At 55.6% G+C, this 23,154-nt stretch overlaps 1 protein-coding gene across 1 annotated transcript; it reads right to left on the bottom strand.

Moving 5' to 3' along the window:
* Window positions 1–396: 396 nt before the first annotated feature.
* Window positions 397–18,921, bottom strand: MN1 (MN1 proto-oncogene, transcriptional regulator). Its single transcript, XM_032228850.1, has 2 exons — window positions 15,163–18,921; window positions 397–790 (listed from the first exon to the last, which is right to left on the bottom strand). The coding sequence occupies exons 1-2, from the start codon at window positions 18,581–18,583 to the stop codon at window positions 606–608; spliced, it is 3,606 nt and encodes a 1,201-aa protein (XP_032084741.1). The 5' UTR covers window positions 18,584–18,921; the 3' UTR covers window positions 397–605.
* Window positions 18,922–23,154: the final 4,233 nt, after the last annotated feature.

Below are 23,154 nucleotides of genomic sequence, written 5' to 3'. Positions count from 1 at the left end.
AAGGAAAAGAGGCGATGTGAAGCTTTGTGCCAGAAAGCAGAAATCAGGCGGCAGCAGCAGCAGCAGCAGAATGAGGTGGGGAGGGGAGGGAAGAGATCAGCTTGCATCCCCCCCCCCTCCTCGCCCGCCCTCCTCCTCTCTCTCCAATGAGACAAAGGGCTGTCTGAATCCTTGGCTGAGCATTTATGGTGTGGCTGCGGTGGGCAGGAAAGGCAAAGGCTCGGGGGGTCCCTTGGATGGCTTTTGGGGAGCAGTTTCCCTCTGAGGGCTTTGGACTTCATCTGGAAGGGAGGGGGAAACTCCTGAACCCAGCCCTGCTGGAGAAGGCCCCGCCTCCCCCACCCTCCTCCTCCTCCTCCTCCTCCTCCTCCTCCTCCTCCTCCGCAGGAGAAATGGCAGCTGTTCTTCTCCTTCCTCCTTTCTTTCTTTTTTAAAAAGGTTGAGTTTGTTTTAAATTAACCCTTGCCAGTCCGTATGCCGCTAAACAGATACCAACCTAGAGAAACTGTCCAACTAGTAGCAGCAGCTGGTTAAACATAAAAAGAACAGAAGAAACCACCAACTTTTCCTCTTCCTCTCCTCCTCCTCCTCCTCCTCCTCCTTCTTCAAGTCAGGGCAGCCACAAAAGTCCCAAATCTGTTGGAGATGTCCGAGTGCAGGGATCTCCACGTTGGCACCGCAGTCCGGCCCTTGGCATCACCCATGTCGTCCGTGCAGTGGACAGAGAGACACTGCAGGTGGCTGCCCGTCTGTGCTGGAGCCAAGGCCTTGCTTGGGGGGAGGTCGTGGGCTGCAAAGGGGGAAGAGAAAGAGGTTAGGCTGGGGCCACCCAGGGGCCAGGAGAGCAAGGGCAGCCTTCAGCCTGGGCTTCCTCTGGGGCAGGCGGAGGCCGAGCATCAGGAAGGGGCCCCAGAGGGGGTCGGGGGAAGAGGGGGGCTTAGGCTTAGCTCTCAGTCGCCCTTGAAGAGCTCTCCACCAGGAGGCCCCATCAGAAGGAAACCCTCTGCTTGTCCTGAGCCTGAACTGCTGGCAGCCAGAACATCTGCCAGGGTCTGCAGAGGTTTCCCCCAAATTCCAAGCATTCAGGGGTTGAAATGCCAAAAGCAGCCATGGGACCAGGGCAGGGGATCCACTGCCCGCCAACAGACAAGTAAGATCACCCATCAGAAACCAGGGAGCTCTTGTGCAGATCCCTCACCTGGAGGAGGAGGAGGAGGAGGAGGAGGAGGAAAAGTGGTGCCAGGGGCAATGGGGCAAATCCCAGAAGGCAGAAGGAACTCAGACCAGGAGGGTTGGCTGGGGAGCAGGGCAGACTCACGAGCACCAAGGGGCTGGATGCCACGCTGCCCTCCTCCTCCTCCTCCTCCCAGAGGCACCAGGGCCGTGGCAAACTGCAGAGCTGAGAACGTGGCATGCCCCCAACTTCCCCTCAAGCCCTCTCCCTGTGCCAGGCTGCTGAAAGGGCAAAATACGGCACACAGACCCCGGGGAGTTGCCCATCTGTCTAAAACCCGGTGCTTGGCAGCCTACCTGAGTCCACTCCATTTCACAAGCCACTGACCTAGAGGCTCATCCCACACCTCTGCCAAAGTGCTGGCACGATCCCTGGCAAAACCTGAGGTTTGCCAGCCTGCCTGCCTGGTCCAAGGCTAACGGCCCTCAGCATTCAACCAACCACAAAGACGCCACAAGGCTGAAGGCGCCTCTTCCCCGGGCGTCTGTCCCCATGGGTGTTGGGCCATGCCGTTATGAGGACACCCCTCACCTGCACCTCCGAGTTGGAAACGCCCCTGGGGGGCAAGATCCTTTCCAGCTACTCTCTCCGGTTGACAGTTTGACGTACCAGTCGGGACACCTGCCTGGGCACTCCCGCAAAAGGCCTGCCATCGAGGACGGGGCGCCAATGCCAGGCGACATACTCCAGCTTTCTGGTCAGCAAAGCACTTTGCCCCACGGCGTTAGGGAAGGAGAGTGGCAGGGGCCCATGTGGGCACGCTCGAGGGCAGACCAAGCAGGCACATGGCTGGCGCCCATCACTCCCCCAAAGGTCACCCTCTTTCCTCGGCCTTTGCATGCCTCCCTCGCAAGCCACCCCTCCCACTCGGGGGCCTGATCCTGGACCCTCGCCCCAGCGGTGCTCTCAATCCACAGGCCAAGCACCGTTTCCAGTCGACGCTGCTTTGCCAGGGATTTGTGCCAGCCAAAGTTAGCTTGGCTCCTGGCAACGGATATGATCCCAGCCCGCACTTGCATCCCCTCCCCATTGCAAGCAGGCCCCTGTCTTCTGCCCACGAGAGCTGAATTAGAAGCAGGGTCCCTTTCTGGAGCTGCTGGATGACAGCCAGGGAACCGCAGGCAGGGGCCCCCCTGCCACCCCACTTCTGCCCCTTCAGAAAGCCAAAGGAAGGTCTCCGGCAAGGCACTCTCCCCCTCAGCCGCTGAAGATGAAGCGCCCCTTGGCACAAAGGCGGCGGGGGCAGAAGAGGCGCGTGCCCAGTGCCGCCACTTCCTCCCCACCCAGCCCCCCTCTGGGTTCAGCGAGTCGCCATCTCTCCCAAGGCCCTCCAGGCGCTCCTGGGTGAGCAGGGCAGGAAATCCGCCTGTGGTCTTGGCCAGCCCTTCTCTCCTGGCAAGGGGGTTGACTGAGGTGCCCGAGAGAGGGGGCTGGTCTGGGTCCCTGGCGCCTGAATAGCCGTCTTGTGCCAAGGGCTCCTGACCTTCGGCTTCTGAAGAGGAGGTAGGGGCCCGGAAGGCAGCCTGCCCCCAAAGAGCAGCGCCCGTCACCCCACAAAGAAGTCGATTCTGTTCGCATTTGCGCCCAGGGCAGCAAAACCAACTGCTCGCCGTAAGTGTGGAGGTCCCTGGCCCAGGTGTGAAGGAAGGGGTGAGCCGAGTCACAGCCCCACTGAGCTCCCCAGAGAAGGAAAAGGGAGGGGCTGGTTTCCTGACAGCTGGCTTCTCCATCCCAAGAGCCCCGCGGCCCCCTTAAAACACCTTTTCAAGGGATTGGATTAAAGAACAAGCATGCAGGCTGAAGGGAGGTTGCTCCAAGACCTTGGCCACAAATACAAGCACAGGGAGGCCTACAAGGGGGAGACTCGCTTGCTCAGGCTAGTCCCTTACACAGACTGGCTCCTCCTTTGGCCTCCAGGCAGGGAAGAAGCTCCAGGATTCATCTGGCCGGCAATTCCCTCTTCATTCAGAGCAACCACCTGGGCTTCCGTCCCACACCAGGAATCAAAAGGGTTGCTGACTCTCCCCATGGATCCCACTTTGACTCTGTGTGAATAGATCCAAGGGGAGGCTGCAAATACCCGGCTTTCCCAAAAATAAGACCCAACTGGAAAATAAGCCCTAGAGCGACTTTTTCAGGGTGCTTGTAATTTACGCCCTACCCCCAAAAGAAGCCCCAGTGAAGATCGCCAGGCAGATGGATGCATTCAGTACCACCTTTCCCCAGAGATAAGACCCAACCCACGAATAAGGCCCAATGCATCTTTTGGAGCTGAGCTCAAGTCAAAGGAACCGCAGCCACCCTGTGGGTGAGGGGCTCCAGCGGCCGGCTGCCCTTGCGTTGACTGAGGCCCCCTCTCTGTCCCAGGGCTCTGGGCCAGGAAGGAGGAAGGAGCCCCTCCCCTGAAAGCAGACCCTGCCTCTTCCTTCAGCTACAGGGGGCAGCGACCCTGGGCACGGCCAGCTTCTCCCAGTGCTCAAATGGCCAGCGGCAAAGTCCCTTTCTGAGCAGAGCTGGTGCAGCTCAGAGAAGGCAGAGGGGGGGGAGAGTCCCTCAGTGGGGGTGGGCTTTAAAAGACCGGCTGTGCAGTGAACCTCGGCAGCTCTGAGCATCTGCATCCCTCCATGTTCCCAGCCAAAGCAGCTGAGAATACAGCCCAGGGGGCTGCCACAAGGAATCCATCCCCAGGAACAGGCTGCGTCCAAATCTGGCTCTGGCGGTTCTGAATCAGGCCCAACGGATGGCTGTCAGCACAGCCGGGCTCTCTCTCAGCTGCCACGCCAACCAGCGGTGGCACCACCGTGAGTCTTGAAAGAAAAGCCTGCAGCTGGGGAAGCCCCCCCCCCAGGGGGGGGGAGCAGGGACACAGGCAAGCTGTGGGGGCTTTCGGTTTCTCACAGCAGCGGGCACCATGCTTGGCAGCCGTGGGGCAGGGAGACTGTCCTCTGCAGCTCCACAAGCGGCAATGCAGCCATAGTCACAGCATTTGGGGAGGGGGGAAACGCCCCCCGTCAGCCGAATGGCAAAAGGTAAAGATGCTCCAACCTCTCCCCACCACTGGGGCCACCAGGACGGACGCTTGGCCTTTTCAGACTTTCTGCCTGGCTGTGGGGATGCTTCCGAGAAAGGCACGCCCATGCTGATCCACTGCTCTGCCCGCCTGGCAGAGGAGCCCTGTCTCTGGGCAAGGTCCGCCCTGCCCACGAGGAGGAAAGCTGCCCTCCACCAAGGAGGGGCAAGAAGGCAGAGAAGCTCCCAGCTGGGGCCGGCTTCTCAACAAGGGCCTGGCACTCGCCACCCGGGGCTGCTTGGCACCTGCGTCTTGTCCAAGCTTACCCCATTCGGAATCCAAAGTGCCCTCCCGAAGCCATGCCAGCTCTACCATCCCATGGCAAGTAAGGACAAAGAGGCAAGGGGAGTCCGAGCAGCCTCTCCGATGCAGCCTGCACCGAGGAGCCCTTGCCAACCAGGCCGGTCACCTCATAAGATGGCCAGCTGGGCTGAGAAGGGACGGCCAAAAACACCCTGGCTTCTCTCTGGCTTACTGGAAAGAGAAGGGCAGCACTGCTCCCCCCCTCCCTCCTCCCCCGAGCTCTTCCCCAGAGAGCCTGTGGCCTCTTGGCTGGGCCAGCCCTGTCCAGGAAGGGGGAAGGCGGGCGTGAGCCTCACCTGAGCCTCCTGCTCAAAGGGGCAGCAAGAAGAAACGTCCTGCCTGGAAAAGGGAGAAGCTTCTCTCTGCCCTGTTTGCATTTCATCTTCGTTTCCACCTAAACTCTGTTCAGCCAGCAACAGAGACCACGGTGGCCGGCTAGGAGGCTGCCCGCCCGTTGGGTAACTGAAGGTGTGTCTGCCATTCAGGAAATAAATTTAGCTATGGAATGGAGATATTGATCGGGAATAATTAAAGCAATTATTCACAGATTAAATAGGCTGCGGATGGTGCAACCTCCCTGTTGACTTCTTTATAACCCTTCCGTGTGCACGAAAAGGGTGTGTGTGTGTGTGTGTGTGTGTGTGTGTGTGTGTGTGTTGCAGAAATGTCACTAGCAGTTGAGGGGTAGGTCGTTATTATTTGGGGCATTTGGACAGCCGATTTCAAAACCAGCATTGCCAGTTCCAAAAAGAGCCCGGTTGCCAAGGCGTCAGGGACCAAAAGGGAAGGTTTCCCCTTAGAGCCTCTCCTTGCCCGAACTGGGCCTCTTGGCTTCCCTGGAGGATTGTGGCCACGCAGCTTCTCCCTTCCTGTCTGGACAGCCTTTTCTCCGTCCTGGCCCTGCGGAGCCCCTGCCCCAAGCGGTTCTGTCTGCAGAGAACGCTGCCAGGGAGGCTCCTCCAAGCCCCTGGCCAGGACCGGCCTCTTGTGCCCAAGGAGCTTCTCCAGTCGCCCTCTTCTGCCTGTCCGGGGTTCAGCCCTGGAGGCCTCCGGCCTTCCCATCGGAAAACAGCATTTCAATTGTGTTTTAAATGTCGATCCCAGACTAAAATATAAGCTGTGATTTTAATAACAGTGAGCTACAAGTAGTAGGCCCTGGGGAAGCCGCTGTGGGCTCCTGGAGGCTGGCTTGGGACGCAGAGCCCCGCCCGTTAGTGTCCCTGCCCCCCTCGGTGGGAGCTGAGCCCTTTGCCCCCTTTCTTTCAACACCACTTGGAAACTGCCCCAGTGCCAGGGAAAATGCTTGCTCAGGCCTTGCTGCCCATCACCCGAAGCGTCATCCCCTGATCAGCCACCAAATCCTGACCACTTTATAAGAATTAAACTGCGTCAATCCCAAATTCCCGATTTTAAGATGACGAGGAGGAGGATGCATCCGTACCAAGACTCTTCAGGGGGAGAAGCAATTAAATTTATACAATGCAATTAATTTACAACATAAGAGCCAATCCAATAAACAAATAATTAAAACCACAGCAAACTAAGTGCAACCACCTACAATTCAAACAGATGTTTATAAACCCAGGTAACAACTTAGCATCTACTAATTTAAGGAGAGTTGTGTAGGATAATCAGGTTTACCTAACCTCTCTTAGCCAGTAAAAACGGAGTCTAAAGGTTTGCAAGATTTTCAGGGACGAAGGGAAGGAGGAAACAACGCAGAATTGGGGGAGTAAAAATCCAGGTGGAAGACGCAGCCTGTCCTCTCAACTGCCAGAGCCTCCAGCATCCCCCGCTGGACTCTCACGCTGGACACAGCTCGGCCCAGCAGAGCTTTCCTACCACCCTGAGGAAGCCATGTGCTCATGCGTTGCAATATGTCCAACACATACCGGTATATGGAGCATGAGAGAACAAAATGCCCAGTCAATTTAACATCCTAAATATGCTGAGCCATTTATACGTATTTAATGGAAATGTCACAATGTGGATTTTAAAAAGGTGATATTAAACAGATTCCCTCTGTCAAAATGAAGTAACTCTTTGTTTTTATAAAATCTTCAGCATATCTCACTCAGCCTAGAGGAAAAATATGAAAAGGGAAAGGATTCTATAACAGCTTTAGATGAAGTGATTTTCTGGGCAGGGAAAACACATAGATTGCCTATTTAGGAAGTCACGCCTTCCAAAGGGGGTTATTAGCTCTGTAAGGGAGCCCTTTTCCAAGTGCCCTTTTCTTTACACTCCTGATCTAAGGCCAGGAGTGCGCGTGGCACTGCCCGCCTCCGAAAGGGCCACCCGAAAGGGCACTTATATCGCTGGTCCCAAATGCCCCCTCCCCCACACGAAGAACCACCCAGAGCAAAGAAGGAGCTGGGGGGGGGGGCAGTGGAGAAAGTGGAGCAGCCCAGCTCTCAGTCCCAGTGGAACTGAGTGCAGCCCCCCACATCCTTCCCAAACCCACCCAGGAGAGGCACCAATAACACAACTGCCCAGTGCATTCATCAAGCCGGAGGAATCTTCGTGCCCTGCATTGGGAGATTTTGGCTGAGACCCCCCAGCGAGGGGGTCTTTCCAGCACAAGGCTCCAGCCGGGTCTCCGGTCTTCTTCCCCTCCCTCTTGTGGCCCTGCAGTCTGAGGCTGCACGGGGAAGAGGGTCGCTTGTGCAAAGCCCCCTCCCCTCTGGGGCAGCAAACAAGGGGAGGGGGTTTCCAGAGCTGCCCTCCATGCCAACTCTGCCTGGCTTCACACTTGTCTGTGTTGACCCGCATCCGCCGTGTTTCGCACTGCTGTTTCCTCCGGCCTTCTGCGCTTCTGCTGCCTTCTCTTTACTTTGGTAGATTTGTGTACATATTTATTCAAAAAGGTAATGCCCCCCCCCCCCCATGTTGTCACTCTGGGTAGCTTACAAATACCTCTTCGATGTAAGGTCCAAACTCATGATTGACAACTCTTTCTTTTAGCGCTGGCAGCATTTCCAAGCACGGGGCTACTTTGAGTAAAGAAAAAATGTTCCTCCGCAACCCTTGGGGGCCGTGTGTGTTGCAGCAATTATTTCTGATCCCCCAAAGATGCCTCCAAGGTGGACCAGAGAGGGCAAACGTGCAGCGGCCCTTGGCTGGGGAGCCAGGAGGAGGAGGAGGAGGAGGCTTCAGTGTCCCAGAGGAGAGGCCGAAGGATGGCAGAACCAGATCCAACCACTCCCCTGGCCACATCATCTGTCCGAGTGGAGGCACTCTTTGGTCCCTCGCCCAGGCAGCTGCTGCCCCTCCGATTCAAAGCGATCGTTCCATCCGCTGACTGGATCCTGTTTGGGAATCATAAGGCCAAACTGTTGGACTGGGGAGGGTGGGGTCTTCTTAAACAATGGGAATGCCTAGCCACCAATCATATCTTAACTGATGCACATTCCACCTCTCCAGAAAAAGAAACCATAGAGAAATATAAACACAGACACATACAAAAGTGAGCCTTCTTCAGCAACAGAGCACTAGAATAACTGTGAACGCAGGATTTCCTAAAACAGCCGCCTAAAACCTCTCCAGCCCCAGACCAACATGGCACAATGTGGCTCCAGGAGCAGACAAGGGAAGCAAGGCGGCCTTCGTGAGTGCCTTAAGGCCAAGGGATTTGCACCCTAGGACCTCTGCAAGGACGGGTGAGGCTGCCTCATAGACAAATCCACTCTGGAATTAGTGGGTGCATCCCTGCATCAACTCACAAGCGCCTCCTCCGCCCATTCTGCCCCCCAGCCTGGCCTTGCTCCTCCAGGAACCCCAGGAAGGCAGAGACAACAGGCCGAAGGAGGAAAAGGCCCTGGGTCTCCCTGCATCCTGCAGCCTTGTGGAACTCTGATGACTCGAAATCAGAATGCTCCCTTTTTTGCTTTGCTTCCAGAAATTCTCCACCAAAATCCTGTGTGAGCAAATGAAGCAGACTTACAAAACAAAGGGTGACAAATGCCAACCCAAACTGCCACGTGGGGTTTTGTTTTAAGGGTATTTTCAAAGCCTCACGAGAAATACTGCGGCCCTTCACATAGATCGCGATGTTTCCTGAAACAGACCAAATGACGGGATTCAGAGTTGCAGCTCCAGGAAACCAACGCGAGCACTAAACACACCTGAGCGAGCATGAGTTGCATTCCCAGGGGTCAACCTTTTGTTCTTGACCTCCTCACCTCAGAAGCACGCATGGCATCTCCTGGATTTCATGAGCCTCCGGATTCCAGGCTACTATGGATCAAGCATGGAAGAGAGGAGGACATGTCCCCAAACGGAAGCCACCGGAAGAATCTCTGGGCAGGCCATGGAAAGGTCTCCTTCCTGAGCCCTGAAAGGCAGAGCCGTGCAGGCAGGGAGCTCATGAAGTCTTACAGAGTCATCCACCAAGTCACCACTGAAGAAGTGAAAATGTGGCCAGTGTAGAGAGCGACCAGCAGGGATGGACTCCCCTTCAGCTCTCCAGAAGGGCCATTGCTCAGCTCCTGGGGAGGGCTTGAAAAAGGTTTAGGCCCAGGCTGCCTTTGAAATGCGTGCTTGGCTGGATGAGAAGAGCCACCTCTCTCCCTGCTCTCAAAGCACTCGGGAGCAAGCAACGGGGCCGTCCTCTGCCAACGACCCACCTGGCTCTGCCTAGCGGCTGTTCCGCACAGAAAGTGGTGGAGGATTAGGCTGAAGAAGCCAGGGAAGAGGGTCCCAAATAAACAGATTCTCTCCTTCTCAAAGAAAAGCGGTTGTGAGCTCAAAGCCCACCTTGCAGCTATCCAGGAAGCATTGAACAAGCCATCGCTTGTGGCTCAAAACAAATAGCTGATGGGTCTCTCTGGTTCCTGTGTGGGTTTGGATCAGAGGGCAAGGCACGCTTTTCTTTTGGAGAAGAGAGAAAACCAGCACACTTTCCAATTCCATCCTGATCAGGAACAGAGAAGACAATTTGTCCTCTAGGACAAGCAGGAAGCTCACCACAAAAATTGCAATCTGCAATTGTCAGATTTAGAGACCATTCACTCCGAACCGTGGTCTGATGCAAACATCCAGCTTCTTGTCTAACAGTAGAGAAGCAAGGAGACGGAGGTTTCCCCCGAAGGCTTCCCTCCGCTCTGCCTGGGATTCTGAGACACGGACGCAATCAACACCGCCTGGCCAGACCCTTTCCTTATAGTCTTACCAGGGGACAGACTACGGAAGGGAAGGAGACGCATCAACTGGCAGCAAGATTTTCCCTCATGAAATGCAGAATTCCAAAATGCTGAAAACTACTTTTCTCAGAGCTTCAAGTCACAAATCGAGTCAAACTAACTTCAGCTGTTAAATCTGCTTTGCCAGAGATGTTCAGCTGGGCCCGAAGAATTCCGCGTCCATTCCCATGAAAAACAAATGAGAAAACGGATCCTCTACCCACCCGCTCTCCCTTCAGCAGCCTCGGCTTTTGCCTTGCTGTCAGCGGATTTTTCCTTTGGCAGGACACGAAAGGGATTGGGAAGGGAGTGCAAGAGAAGAGTTTAGCCCAGCAACGAGGGCTGCGGCTTCCAAACCCCCCTGTTCAGACCTAGGTATGCTTTGCATCAAGTTATTGGGTGGCGGGAAAGATTCCAACATCAAATTGTTATGGGTGAATAGTTATTTCCAGGCCCAACCAAGAACAAAGGAAATACTTTCATGGATCCAAATTCTGATACTATGTTTAGACTTGATGGGATGGTGCAAAAACTCAGGGGAGGGATATCCTTGTGCCTTTTGTATTTTTGGTCCTTCTGTGCCTTTCTTATGGTGGCACTCCAGCAGGTCATTGGAAGAACTCCAGAGATGTAAAATTAAACATATCTGAGCCATAACAAAATCATTTGTAAAAAAACAACTGCAAAACAGTAAATGAACTCCTAATTCATAGCGAGTACTAAATATTGGTCCTAGTGTAGCCTCAACTGAATGAGCAGAACCTAAGTCCTTGCAAGCAAATTTCCCCAAATTCCAAGCAAGAATGCATAGGAGTGAGGTCACAGAAATTCTTGGCCAAAAATTACTATTTGAAGGCACAATAATTCTATCTGTATTTATGCACGTAAGAGCCATGCTGGGACCTCCCAATGAGTAAACCTGCATATAACATTGTCTTCAATAACCAATAAGAATATTAAGCTATCTTGATATTAGCAAGACTATTTCAACTGGATATAATAACAGTATTTTCTTCAATTCACATTTTTCACTTCTGAAAATGTAAGAAAATATCTACATTTGGTAGGTAGTATTCTAATATTTTAGCACTGAATAGTCAGACTAATACTGAATGCTATTATTAATCTACACATTATTTGGTAAAGTCTTAAAATAATTAATAATTCATTATAAAACCAAATCTAAGAAATTATTCTGGGTATATTGAAAGTTATTGGACAGAGACGCCTTCATCAGATATTTGATGCACATCCTTTACCAAATTAAAATTAAGTCCATCTCACAAACAAACCGTTTTGTCCTTTTGAAAGAAGTACATTTTTCTTTCTTCAAATGCATGAATGAACCTGGCAATGCTTCTCTAGCCAAAGAGACAACCGGCTGGTGGTTCTATTATTTGTATCCTTCCCCTCTTGTGGGAGGCTCAGCTCCACACAATTAAAATTGCAACATCTCTTTTATCTGAAGTGTTTCCCCTCTTTTTTTTAGGCAATACAATCATCCCACTTATTCCCTGTAAAGGATACAGAAGTTCAGCTGGCCAAAATTAATAGATAGTCCCTCCGACTAGCAAATTCCACTAATTTAAGATTTTAGCCAATTCGGAAAATCTGCACTACATAATCTTAGAAGTATATAAATCTGCTGGAGAACGACAAGTATATTTCAGCAAAAATGAGCCTGGATGCCATTAAGAGAGAGAGAGGGGGGGGGGCTCAAGGCCCGTTCTTTCTGCTGCTGTGTCTCCGTTGGATATTCCCCAAGGCTGCCTCTCGGGGACCTGCCATTAAGAAGACGGGCCAGGAGGCCCTCTCGTCTTTAACCCCAAACTGTAGTCCAGGACCAGGTGATACGGTGTTGACTAGCACTTTGTTGCTCAGGGGGATTCTTGACATTCCTCTCCAATTCTTATGCCCAAAACTGATGCTTAATTTAAAAAGATGAAAAGCCATCCTGTTTCCTTCCACTTTGCTGTTCAAAGGAACCTTCCGGGACGACTCGGGTTTTCTTATCTTAAACTCAAATTCAGGCTGCATAGACCTAGAGAAGAAGGCCCTCGATGGCCAACTAGAGACGGCGGGCAGTTTCTCCCTCTCTGGTTGGAGAAGCAAAGAACAGTTTCCTATTCCCAAGCCAACAACCGCAGGCCAAAAGACCCACGCTGTGCTTCCGCCTAGACCCGGGGCCCAGGGCCGAGGGAGGCTACCCACCATCGGAGAGATATTCAACCAACCCCACAACAGCAGCAAGAATTGTCCATGAAGATTCTCAGACATCCAGGTTGAGTTGACAAAACAACACTGTTTGTGAAAGGGGTTGTCATGTGTGCAACTGCAAATTCCCCTGCGACGAGGCTGCGTGGCTCCCTAGGTGTATCTGCAACGCGGAGAGTCTTCAGGCACAGCTATCTAAAGGCATTCAAGAAAAGCAAGACTGCGTTCCGGGATGGTTTAAGGAGAGGTTTTGTCTGTTTATACAAAAGCCGCCTTTGCAACTCTTGAGTCCCCCCCATTAGCATTGTGCAATTATTTTCTTTTACTGCTTAGGAAGTTTATTTATGAAATAAATAAATAAACTCATGGAATTTATGGATCATGTTCCTGCCTTCCTGGCTAAGAAACACTATACAAAGCACAGGAAAAAAGAATAAGAAATTACAGCAGAAGATAAAACAAAGGAAAATATATTTAATAAATATATTTAATTCTATAAGCCAATTTTGAAATATTAAATGATATCTAATTTTTGTGTTCTAAAATACACAGTTCCAAACTGGAACATTGACCACAACCAACAGGATTAATTTAAAAAATGCATGAGAATATAAAGCACAGGTACCATTTAAGAGAATAAAAAGTAAACGTATCAACTGCAAAGACTTACGACCATACAGGAGGGTACGAGTCAGCCCGGCATAACATTCCACAAGGGCCACAAAGGGTCAGCCCACAAAGCTACGGTGGCTCAGCAGTCACACCTGTCTCCATTCCATGTGCAAGGGATACCAGGTGGGATTCCCTACAAATGTTGGGACCGGTTTGCTTTTTGGGGGATGAATAAAAGGGATAACAAAGAGCTTAAGCAGCATTTGGTCTACCCAGCCCCAGCCTTTAATGGCAACCGATACGGGAACTTTAGCCTCAGAGGCATTCAGAAAGACGACTGAAGATCGGAAGACACTTTCCTGAAAATGCCTGTCAAGGAGGCAGCCTGGGCTCTGCTCAGCTGGTAAAGGCTCATTTGCCTTAAAAGCCTTTGTCCTTAAGCCCAGCAGTGATGGGCCACTTTCCTATCCTTGGTTCTGGGTGCCTTATGCATCCCAGGTCTTCAGGCCAGGACGAAGGCCGGCAAAGAGCCTCTTGCGCCAGAGGGACAAGGGGTGCTGCTAGAGGAACAAACACCTACCGCCTCTAACGGATTTCCAGCCCACATTTGATGCCAGAAAGCAATTTCCACACTTTCCCCATCTTTCAAATTCCAACCAGAGGTATTTCAAAACCAGCCCTTTAAGACTTCCACCTCACAGCCCGTCAGCAGCTTAAAAAGCACCAAAGAGGCAGAATGCGGGAAGAGCCGGTAGAGACAGAAGAGCCTGGTGTGGCCAGATCAACATTCCACGTTGAAGCAGTTCTTCCATGAATGTTGATGTTCACACCATCCCATGCGGCAGCTTCTTCCACTGGCAGATTTATGAGCTCTGTGACAGGTAACCAAACCAGCGTCCTGGAATAGCCCAGGAAGGAGGACAGGAGCTGGACCACAGCCTCCCACCTTTTGCCTTTCAGCCACCAAAGGCATTTGCTGCTGCTGCTGCTGCTGCAGGTTGCAGGAGGCTGCTACGGAGCAGCCCCCTGGGGACCCTCTGCCCCTCTCAAAGGACAGAGAACGCTGCTCTTGCCCACCTGTGGAAGGGGGGGGAGGAGGGTGCCCACCCGCAATTCTCTCTCTGCAATCGCTGAGGAAACACATTGGTTTCAGAGTCCAAGTGCCGGGAAACAGCTCAAGGGAACCCCCAGAGCCCCTTCCCCATGGGAACCCCTTCAACCCTTATTCTATAGCCGTGCAGGTCTTGGCACATTTATCCAGAGGTAACTCTTGCTCTGTTTATGGTACAGCTCAGTGTGAGCAGAACCACAGGAAAGAGAGATCCCCCTGGGTCACTTGTGGAAAGGGAGCCAGGGATCTCCTAAACAACTTGGGAACCACCCCATGAAATTACTCCACAGGAAAGAGGATTGCACGGATGGGGTCACATCGGATCACACCGCTCGCACCCCACATGTTGTTCAAATCAGAACCAGCCAATTGCAATTTCAAAAAGTTACCTAAAAGGAGAGCACAATATATAGCTGAGCAGAATAACTCAGAGAAAGGAATATGCAACCATTTCCTTTTCCCTTTCCTGATCTTCACCCTTTTGGTGACCTTGGACAAACTATCAGCATTGAGGCTGCATCACTTTCCTCCCCTTTGAAAAGCTCCAGGGTGCTGAAATGCAACTTTCAACTCTGCCTCTCTAATCTTTCCTTTCTCCCAGCCCCAGAAGTTCCTGCACTCCCAGTGCAAAGAACAGGCGCACACCCCCCCACCCCCACCCCCGCTGTCCCTCTTGGGTCTCCTGAACCAGACCAACCTCAGGTGCCAAAGTGGAAACTTTCCTGCTCCCCCAAAGGAAAAGCCTGGCTGGGCCAGCCCTGCAAGATGCGGGGGATGGGAGCTGCGATTGGCACGAATAAGCTATTGATCCGGTCAGATCTGGTGTCAATGAAAGAAAATGCAAGGAAGGCTGTCCGGGAAAGGAGCCCCCGCCTCCCATGGGGACGGGTCCACCACCACCCCTCCTAGGCATCCTCTCTTTCCTCGGGGGGGGGGGCTTGCCAGGGAAGTTCCTTGCATCCCATCCGGCAGAATGCGCGCCTTCTCAGAGGCTGCAACCGCATCGACTCCGCTCGCGGGTCCCTAGTGGACCAACCAAAGAGACCCCCGAGGTCTTTAAGGCTCTCTAAAATATCCTACTTGCCTTGAAAGTCTCCCCACCCCCCACCAAGCTCCGCGAAGTCTTTGTGTTGCGCGAAATCCTGGGAAGGTGAAATGGGGCAAAAAGTCCTCCAGCTTCCCAAGACCTTCTCTTTCCCTCCCGGGGAGCGGGACAGCCCAGACCGCGGCTTCTACGGAAGCGCCGCTCCTGCGCAGGGGGCTTCGTCCTGAATGTTCACGCGGCAGCCCGTGTGCGCCACTTTTCCCTCCTCGGGCCCGGGGGTCGGGTGGGGGCTCTAGCCTCATTCCCTACATAAAGGGTTTGTGTGCGCCCAGGGGAAGCCGGGTCCTGGAGTAACGCTTGGCCCTAGCGGAGCGCGGCGGCGGACGCCCCTACCTTCCTTGCCGGGCGTGGGTGCCTTCGCTTTCTCCCAAGGCACCAGGACCTTCTCGTCGGGCTCCCCGTCCAGGAGGGCTTTGTCTCCGGGCAGGTACCACGCGGCGGAGTGCTCGGCCATCAAGGAGTCCAGGTCGATGGTGCTCACCGCGCCCTTGGCCCCGGCACCCTCGCAACAGCTGCTCAGCTCGCCGCTGTCGCCGTTCTGGCCCCCGCCCGAGCCTTCGGGGCCCTTCTTGGCGCTTTGGAGGCCCAGCGGCTGGTCCTCGGAGATGCTGAACTGCTGCCGCTGCAGCTGGATCTGCGCCTGCAGGATCTCCAGCGGGTGAATCTCCTCCTGCACCGGGCCGGTGGGGCCGGCGCCGTAGCTCTCGGGGCTGGAGGTAGCGGTGCCGCCGCCGCCGCCGTGGAGGCCCAGCTGAGCCAGGGCCGACGCCTTCTGTCCATTCAGGAGCGGGTGGTCGGCCGGGCGGCCGGGCGGCTGAAGCGGGCTGCGCCCGGCGGGACACCCTTTGGCCGCCTGGTTGTCGGAGCTGGAAGACACCTCGTCCTCGTTTTCCGCCTCGCCGGGGAAGTCGCCGCCGCCGCCACCGCGCGGAGAGCAGGATTCCGCCTGGTCCAGGGAGGGAAGGAGATCGGGCTTGTCTGGAGGAGGCTGGAGGAGGAGGTCGCCGCCGCCGCCGCCGCCGCCCTTGGCCCAGGAAGAAGGCGGGGAACTCAGCGCCTTGGGGGGTTCGTGAAGATGAGGGGTGCCGCCGCCGCCGCTTCGTTCCCCGCCTTGTCCGGGGCTGCCGCTCTCTACGCTCGCCGTCGGGCCATATTTCTCAAAGAAGCCGCCCGCGCCGCCAGTCGTCCCGGCGGCTGGGCTGACGTGGCCGCTGTCTCGTTTCCTGCGTCCCCGGCCTCGTCCGTTTCCCGCTTTGGCCTCGGGGCCCGATCCAGGAGAGTAATTGGGGGAGAGGCCGCTTTCGCCCGCAGGAACCGTGGCGGTCGGGAGGGACGGCTGGGGCCCTGCGCCGTTTGTCTCGGGAGACTCTGCGGGGCTCAGCTTGCTCCGCTTGACGCCCTCCCCGCCGGGCCCACCGCCCACCGCCGCGGGCGCGCCCTTCTTGCCGAAGGTGACGTTGAGGTTGGGCGCGCCCAGGCTGGCGATCATGTTCTGGCAGGCGGTGGAGAGCGCCGCCAGGCAACTCTGTCCGAAGAGGCCGCTGCTCTCCTTGGGGCCCGGGCCTCCGGGCGGCGCCCCGACGCCCCCTTTGGGGAAAGAGCCGAGCGAGAGAGCGCTCAGCTTGCTGCTGGCCGGGGAGGGCCGGGGCTGCGACGGGGGCGGCGCGGAGCTCTGGAAGTCCGTCGGCGGCCCAAAGGACCCGGGCGAGGCGCTGTGCGGCGTGGCCTGGCGGCTGGGCGCCCCAAAAGGAAAGCTCTGCGCTGCGAAGTCGGGGTGGCTCGGCCGCCGCTCCGACGGGGGGCTCAAGCCGAACTGACCTTGCAGGCCGCCGGGCGAGGGGACGTGTCCTTCGCCCCCGGAGGACATCCGCAGGGCCGGCGGGGGCGGCGGCGGCGGCGGCTCCTGCATCCCGCCCATTCCCGGCCGGAACAGCAAATCTCCGCTGCCCGCCGGAGGATGGGGCGGCGGGAACCAAGCGCCTTCCTGCGCCTCGAAAGCGGCTTCGCCCGGGTGCTGGTGCGGGGACTGGTGATGGGCGTGGCCGCCGCCGCCGGCGTGGGGGTGCTGGTGGTGGCCGACCTGCTGCAGGCCGGGCGGACGGAGGCGCTGAGACTGGCCGCGGGTGGCCGCCATCTGCTTGATCATCAGCGCCGCGTTCTGGCGCTGCTGCAGAGCCGTCTGGGGATCCGAACCCGGCGGCGGCGGCGGCGGTGGAAAATGCTCGGGCACCGGCGGCGTGAAGTCCCCCGGCAGGCCAGGATAGGCGGCGGAGGGCGACAGATGACTCTCCAAGGCGGCCGCCCCGTGCATGCCTCCCCCGCCGCCGCCGCCGCCGCCGCCGCCGCTCCACGAATCGAAACGGGGCCTCTTGGGGAGGTTCACGTAGGGGGCCGCGTCGAAGTGCTGCAGTCGCTGGTTGGGCGGCTGCTGGGGCTGGTGGGGCACGTTGAAAAGCGGCTCTCCCGAGCCGTAGGGGGGATGCTGCTGCTGCTGCTGCTGCTGCGGGAGGTGCGGGTGATGCTGCAGGCCCCGGTTCTCCAGCCGGTGGATGGGATACTCGAACTGGCCGTGCTGCGCCTGCAAAATCGGCCCGCCGCCGCCGCCGTCCTGCAGGTTGCCGTTGGCGGCGCTTCCCTCTGGACACGGCTGGGGCCGCGGCAGCGCCGGCGGGCAGGAATTCTGCCTGGCCAGGAGCGCCGGGGGCGGCGGGGGCTGCTGAACCAGGTGGTGCCTCCCGGCGCCCAGGCCCGGCTCCAGCCCCAGGGCCATTTTGCGAGCGCCGCCGAAGCGATCGAAGAAGACGCCGTGCGGGGACTGTTGGGCGGGCACCTTCCCCAGGGAGCCCGGCGCCCGGGGCAAGGCCGCGGAGTGTCCGGGGAAATTGCCGCCTCCCGGCTGAGCCGCCGGTCGTCCGGATGATGCGTACTGCGGCAGCTGCCCCTCGGCCTCCGACGACGAGAAAACGGGCAAGTCGAAATGGCTCTCGCTGTTGGGGTAACTGTATTCCAGGGCCTCCACCGCGGCCGCCCCTTGGCTGGGCAGGCGCCTCTGCGAGTCCAGGCCGTGCGGTTCTGAGGCGGCGGCTCCCGGCAGGCCGTGGAAGGAGGCAGCGCGATTAGGCGACTGGTCGAGCGGCAGGCACGGGGCTGGCACGCCGGGATTGTGAAGGTGATGCGGCGGCGGCGGCGGCGGCTGGAAGTCCTGGAGGGGTCCCGCCCTCTGCTGTCCGAAGCCATCCCCTCCCGCCTGGCCGTCCGCCAGGTGCTGCTCGTAGCCGCCGCCCGCCGCGAACGTCTGCTGGGCTCCCGAATAGCCAAGGAGGCGGTCGCCGTGCAGGCAGGAGGCGCTGGGTTCGGGCCCGAAGCCGCCGCCGCCGCCGAAGAGCGAGACCGGCGGTTGAGTCTGGTGGTGCGCGGCCGGGCCAGGCGGTGGGCTGCCGAAGAATCCGTGGATGGGCTGGGCCTGTCCCAACTCCGGAGGGCCGCCGCGGGGGGCGTGGAAGCCGCCGTAGTCCCCGGACAAAGTGAGGCTCATGCCCAGCAGGGCCGGAGAGGCTTCGCCCAGGGCGTTGACGGCCGCCGCTTCGCCGCCGCTACTCCCGCCGTGAAAGGGCGACGGCTTGAACTGGGAGCCCGCGCCCGGCCCAAAGCCGCCGCCCCGCTCGCCCGGCACCCCGCTCCTGCCTGAGCCGCCGCCGCCGCCGCCGCCGCCGCCGCCGCCGCCGTGGGGATCGAACGGATCCAGCGCGAACATCCCGCCGCTGACGGCGACTCCGTCGCTCCAGTCCCGGCTGACTAGATTCTCAACGAGGCATCCCGGCCGGCCGAGAGAGTCCGCGCCACCGGCTGGCTGGCAGGCAGGGAAGAGCTCGGCCGCCGCCGCCGCCGCCGCCCGCCCAACTCACATCTTGCGCGGCGGCTGCCGTCCGGCGCCGGAGTGGCGGCAGGGGAGACCCCGCCGGGCTTGGCCACCTTTCCCGGGCTGCGCGGCCGGGGCGCCGCTTCCTGGGCTGCCTGGCTGGCGGGCGGCTCCTGGCTCTGCTCTCGCCGCGCGCCGGGGAAGCAGCAACAAGTTTTGCATTTCAGCGATGCCGTCCAGCCATTAGAGCTGCGCCAATGAGCGGCCCGGCGGGGCGGGGCTCCCTCTTAAGGTGGCGCCGCCGCCGCCGCCGCCGCCGCCGCCGCCGCCGAGCTCTCTCGGCCAGCTTGCCGAGAGCCCCGAGCGGGGAGCGGGAGGCCGCGGAGGTCTCCTGGCGTCGGAGCCGAGCGCCGGGCTGCCCTTGTCGCCCAGCGCCTGCGGGACTCCCCACTCCCCTCCTCAAGGAGCCCCGAGGCGAGTCAAACGGCGTCGCTGCGTGGAAAGCTTCGCTCCCCGCCGAGGCGTCCGCCTCCCCTCCGGCCCTGGCGCGGGAACCGCACAGAGGGGACCGCTCTCTTCCTGCCGTCCAGTCCCGGCCCTCTCCAGCCTCAGCCCAAAGAAGAGGCTCGGGCAGCTTTGGGCGGGGAGGGCGCTGAGGGGGGGGGGGCTGCCGGCTCAGGGTGCCGAGCTGTGATTAAGTATTGATTTTGAGCAATTACTTTTCCTGCGCGCTCTTCCCCTTCCTGAGGGCGCCCAGCTGGCCGTACTAGAAGTCAGGACAGGACAAACCACAGTCCGGGAGGGAGAGGAGCCACGTCGCCCCCCCCCCATCCCTCCCTCCCCTAGCGCGGGTCTGGCCCGAGCTCTGGTTTTCCCTCGCGTGCCTCTCCCGCCTCTCTCCCTGGAAGCGCCTGGAAGCGTGCGAGAGCACGGGAGTCCCGCTGGTCTGGTCGGTGCGGTCCAGCCGCGGGGGAAGGCTGCAAAGACCATAGGGCTGTGCGCCCGCAAGTGGTGCTGAGGCCGAGAGCGCTGCAGCCGTCCCTTTGCCGTTCCGCTGGCCGCTTCACTTGGCTGCTCTTTCGGGGCTGCTCGGCTTGCCACAGACGGGGAAGGTTGGCCGCAGCAGCTGAGAGGCAGATCCCGAGAAGGCACCCAGGACCCCCTCCTGAAGGAGAGGCACGGCCAGTTGGGGAGCCTGGGACTGGCTCCTGGAGATCTGGAGGAGAAAGGGGGACACAGAGAACTGGAAAGGAGAACAAGGGGATGTGGGGGGGGGGGGGAGACGCTACTGTTTTACTGAACTGGGAAGTGGGTAGCAAAAAATGATGAGATGGAAGAGAGACAGACAGACAGGCAGACTTGGGCTTAAGTACATCTGAGATTACTTTTTCCAGGATCAAAAAGCCTGCTTTTTCAATTGCAGGAATGTGCTAGAGCTTAAGGAGGCAGAAGCCTTCAGCAGGTAACTGACTGAAGTCGTGTCAATTTCAGGGAGCAAGAACAAAGTGGCCAGAGGTATTAATCCACTAATTAAGGTCACAGACTCGCATCACTGACAGAAAAGCTGCTCAGAAACTGAGGCTCAAAACACTGGACCGCATTTGATTTGAATGCTCTGCCTGCCTGATGGAGAACATGAGGACAACCAGAAGGACCTCCTTCTCCTTTGTCACAGCCAGTAATCTTAGGCAAGCGCCTGGGTCAGCATCACTCTCGGTTCCTAAGGCTGCCCTAAGGTCCCCTGGCTGGAGGCCTCTCCGCCTGCCTGCCCTTGCTCTTTCCACTCAGCAAATAGAGCCTTTGTTCCCCCAAACCCAGCCACCCCGCTTCCTACAGAAGGCCACAAAGCCACAAAGGATGCTTTATGGGGGGACTGTCTGGTTTCCTACATCCTACTAAGGCAAGGCCAATCCAAATGCATGGCTGAGCAACCATCCCCACGGCTGAGTTTCCTGCAACAAGCACCGACTAACAGAGAGTTGAGGATAATTGCTGCTATCGATGCTGCTGCTGCTGGGAAGGAGAGCAGCAGCGGTAGAAATGGAACGTTTTGCCTAAGTTTTTATTTCTTTTTCAAATGATACCAATACTTAAAAAAGACGCAGACTTGGAAGAATGGCAGAAAGGTATTAATAACTTTGTTTGGGCAGGGAAGAGACCGAGAATAAAACTTAAAATAATGCAAGATGTACGTGAAAGAGGAGGTTTGAAAATGCCCAACTTAAAATTATACTATGAAGCAGTAGTTTTATCAACAATTAGTGATTGGATTAACTTAACAGAGGACAGAATATTGAATATTGAGGGATATGATTTGGTATATGGTTGGCATGCTTATTTACTATATGATAAGAAGGTGGACAGGATTTTTAAAAGCCACATATTAAGGAATGCTCTATTGCGTGTCTGGAAAAAATATCAATATAAATTAAATGACAAGATACCTACGTGGGTTGTACCGAGACACGCGATAGAGAATATAAGCATAGAACAAAAACAGGATGTATAGAAAGAGGTGGACTACAGTTAAAGCCTTTGGATGTATTAAGAGAGGAAAGAGTAATTCAAACCTGGTTTCAGTATGGACAGTTACAGGCTAGATGGAAAAAAGGCTAGAAAATTGGTATCATACAAAATGAGGAAAATCTGGTAAAACAAATTAGGGACCAGAGTCAAAGGCATATAAAAAGGTTGTATAATATATTAATAGAAATAGATTCTGAAACAGAGTTAGTTAAAGATTGTATGATAAACTGGGCAGAAAACTTTTAAGAACCAATATTGATGGAAACATGGGAAAAGATTTGGGTAAGAAATGTAACATTTACGCAAGCTCAAAACTTTGGCATCTAGATCCCCAAAAGCTAGCTTGTATGTATCCGAATTTACAATGCAAATGCTGGAGATGTGATTGTGTTGACGCTACGTATTATCATGTATGGTGGACTTGTAAAAAAGTTAAAGCATTTTGGATAAAAATATGGTGGATTATTCAAAATATTCTTAAAAAGAGAATAAAGTTTACTCCTCAGTTGTTCTTGCTAGGTATAATTAAAGACTGTACAGTTATAGAGACTAATTTGATACTGAACTTAATAACGGCAGCAAGATTGTTAGTGGCGCAGTACTGGAAGAAGGAAGAATTGGCTACTATTCAAGAATGGACGTTAAAAGTAATAAATTTAGCAGAGATGGCCAAAATATCAGCATATCTGAAGGACTATTCAGATGAGAAATATGTTGGAATGGAGAAGATGATTGATAGATTACATTCAAAATAAATACAGGACTAAGAAATTTCAATTAGCTACTGAATGAACAAGGAATATTATAACTTATCTAAATTTAGTTAAAAGGGGAGTTAAAGTGCAAGAGGGAGGTAGGATGCTATAGTTAGTTAGCTTATCTTAGTGTATGATTATTAAATGTTTATACCCTGTATTTTGCTCTGGGAGGTTGGGGGGAGGGAGGGTTGGAGGGTTGGGGGGGGGTAGAGAAGTGGAAGGGGAAATATTTGTAAAAATTATTAAAACTTTTCAATAAAAAAAGAGAATAATTGCTGTGTTTGTGCTGTTGGTGAAAGGCATCAATTAAACAGGAAGGTCAGAAGTAGCCCAACCCTTCCAAGCCCAACTCAGCAGTGGGCAGGGGGTTCAGGAGCGCATGGGGCTGCTATGTGGTACTTTCTCTTTGCCCTTTTCTCTCTATGTGTCTCTGCCTGGTTTTACAGCTCTGGTTTTGCATGGATTCATTATCGGGTTGTTTTCCTTGATAACAGCCGATGGGGAGGCTTACTTTGCATTTCACATCAATCGGACCTTATAGTTGTTGCTTGTTGAGGTGCAGTTGAGATCTGCATCTCCCTCCTCCTTTGGAGGAGACTTGCGTGTTGGTGTTATCCAGAGAAATGTTGAGAGACCCTTTCTCCCTGAAGACACCAGCAATATTCATTAGTTGATTACGGAAGACACCTTGGGGGGCTGCCAGTCCAATCCCTGTCCAGGGAAAGAGGCTTCCTGGGACCCCCATGTGGGAAGGGAGCACTCTTCTGAAGAAAAGGGTCAACTGATTCACAGCTGAATAGTGCAGCTGAGAAGACCCTGAGGACACGTCTTCTCACTGCTGCTGGGACCCCTGTCACATCTAGGAGAAACCTGGATTAACTGGCTTTAACCTCCAGGTTCACCCCAGAGGCAGTTAGGAGCTGCCGGTGTGTGGAAAACGGGTTCTTGAAAGAACCTGACGCTTCCTGGAACATTGAATGCTCGCTGGCATCCCAGGCAGATTCAGCTGATTGCAGGGAGGAAGGAACTTAGCAAGAAGCACCCAAAGATGGAGAGAAAAGCCAGGCAGGAAAGAAGGCATACATGAAAATGTTGAACCGTGTCCAGTTCAGCCTAAAAAAACAGCTGGACAGCACAGCTGTTCTTCAAAGGGAAATCTTTAAGGCCTTTCATCCGCTCTCA

The sequence above is a fragment of the Thamnophis elegans genome, chromosome 13, assembly GCF_009769535.1.
Source record: "Thamnophis elegans isolate rThaEle1 chromosome 13, rThaEle1.pri, whole genome shotgun sequence".
In the NCBI taxonomy this organism is placed as follows: domain Eukaryota; kingdom Metazoa; phylum Chordata; class Lepidosauria; order Squamata; family Colubridae; genus Thamnophis; species Thamnophis elegans.
This window is presented reverse-complemented; position numbering and strand designations above follow the sequence as displayed.

Coding starts and splice junctions, on each gene's coding strand:
- MN1 (XM_032228850.1), bottom strand. CDS start 18,583: ATGTTCGCGCTGGATCCGTTCGATCCCCACGGCGGCGGCGGCGGCGGC. Junction 791..15,162: donor ACCCACGCCCGGCAAGGAAG/GTAGGGGCGTCC, acceptor CCCCCTTTGCAG/CCCACGACCTCCCCCCAAGC.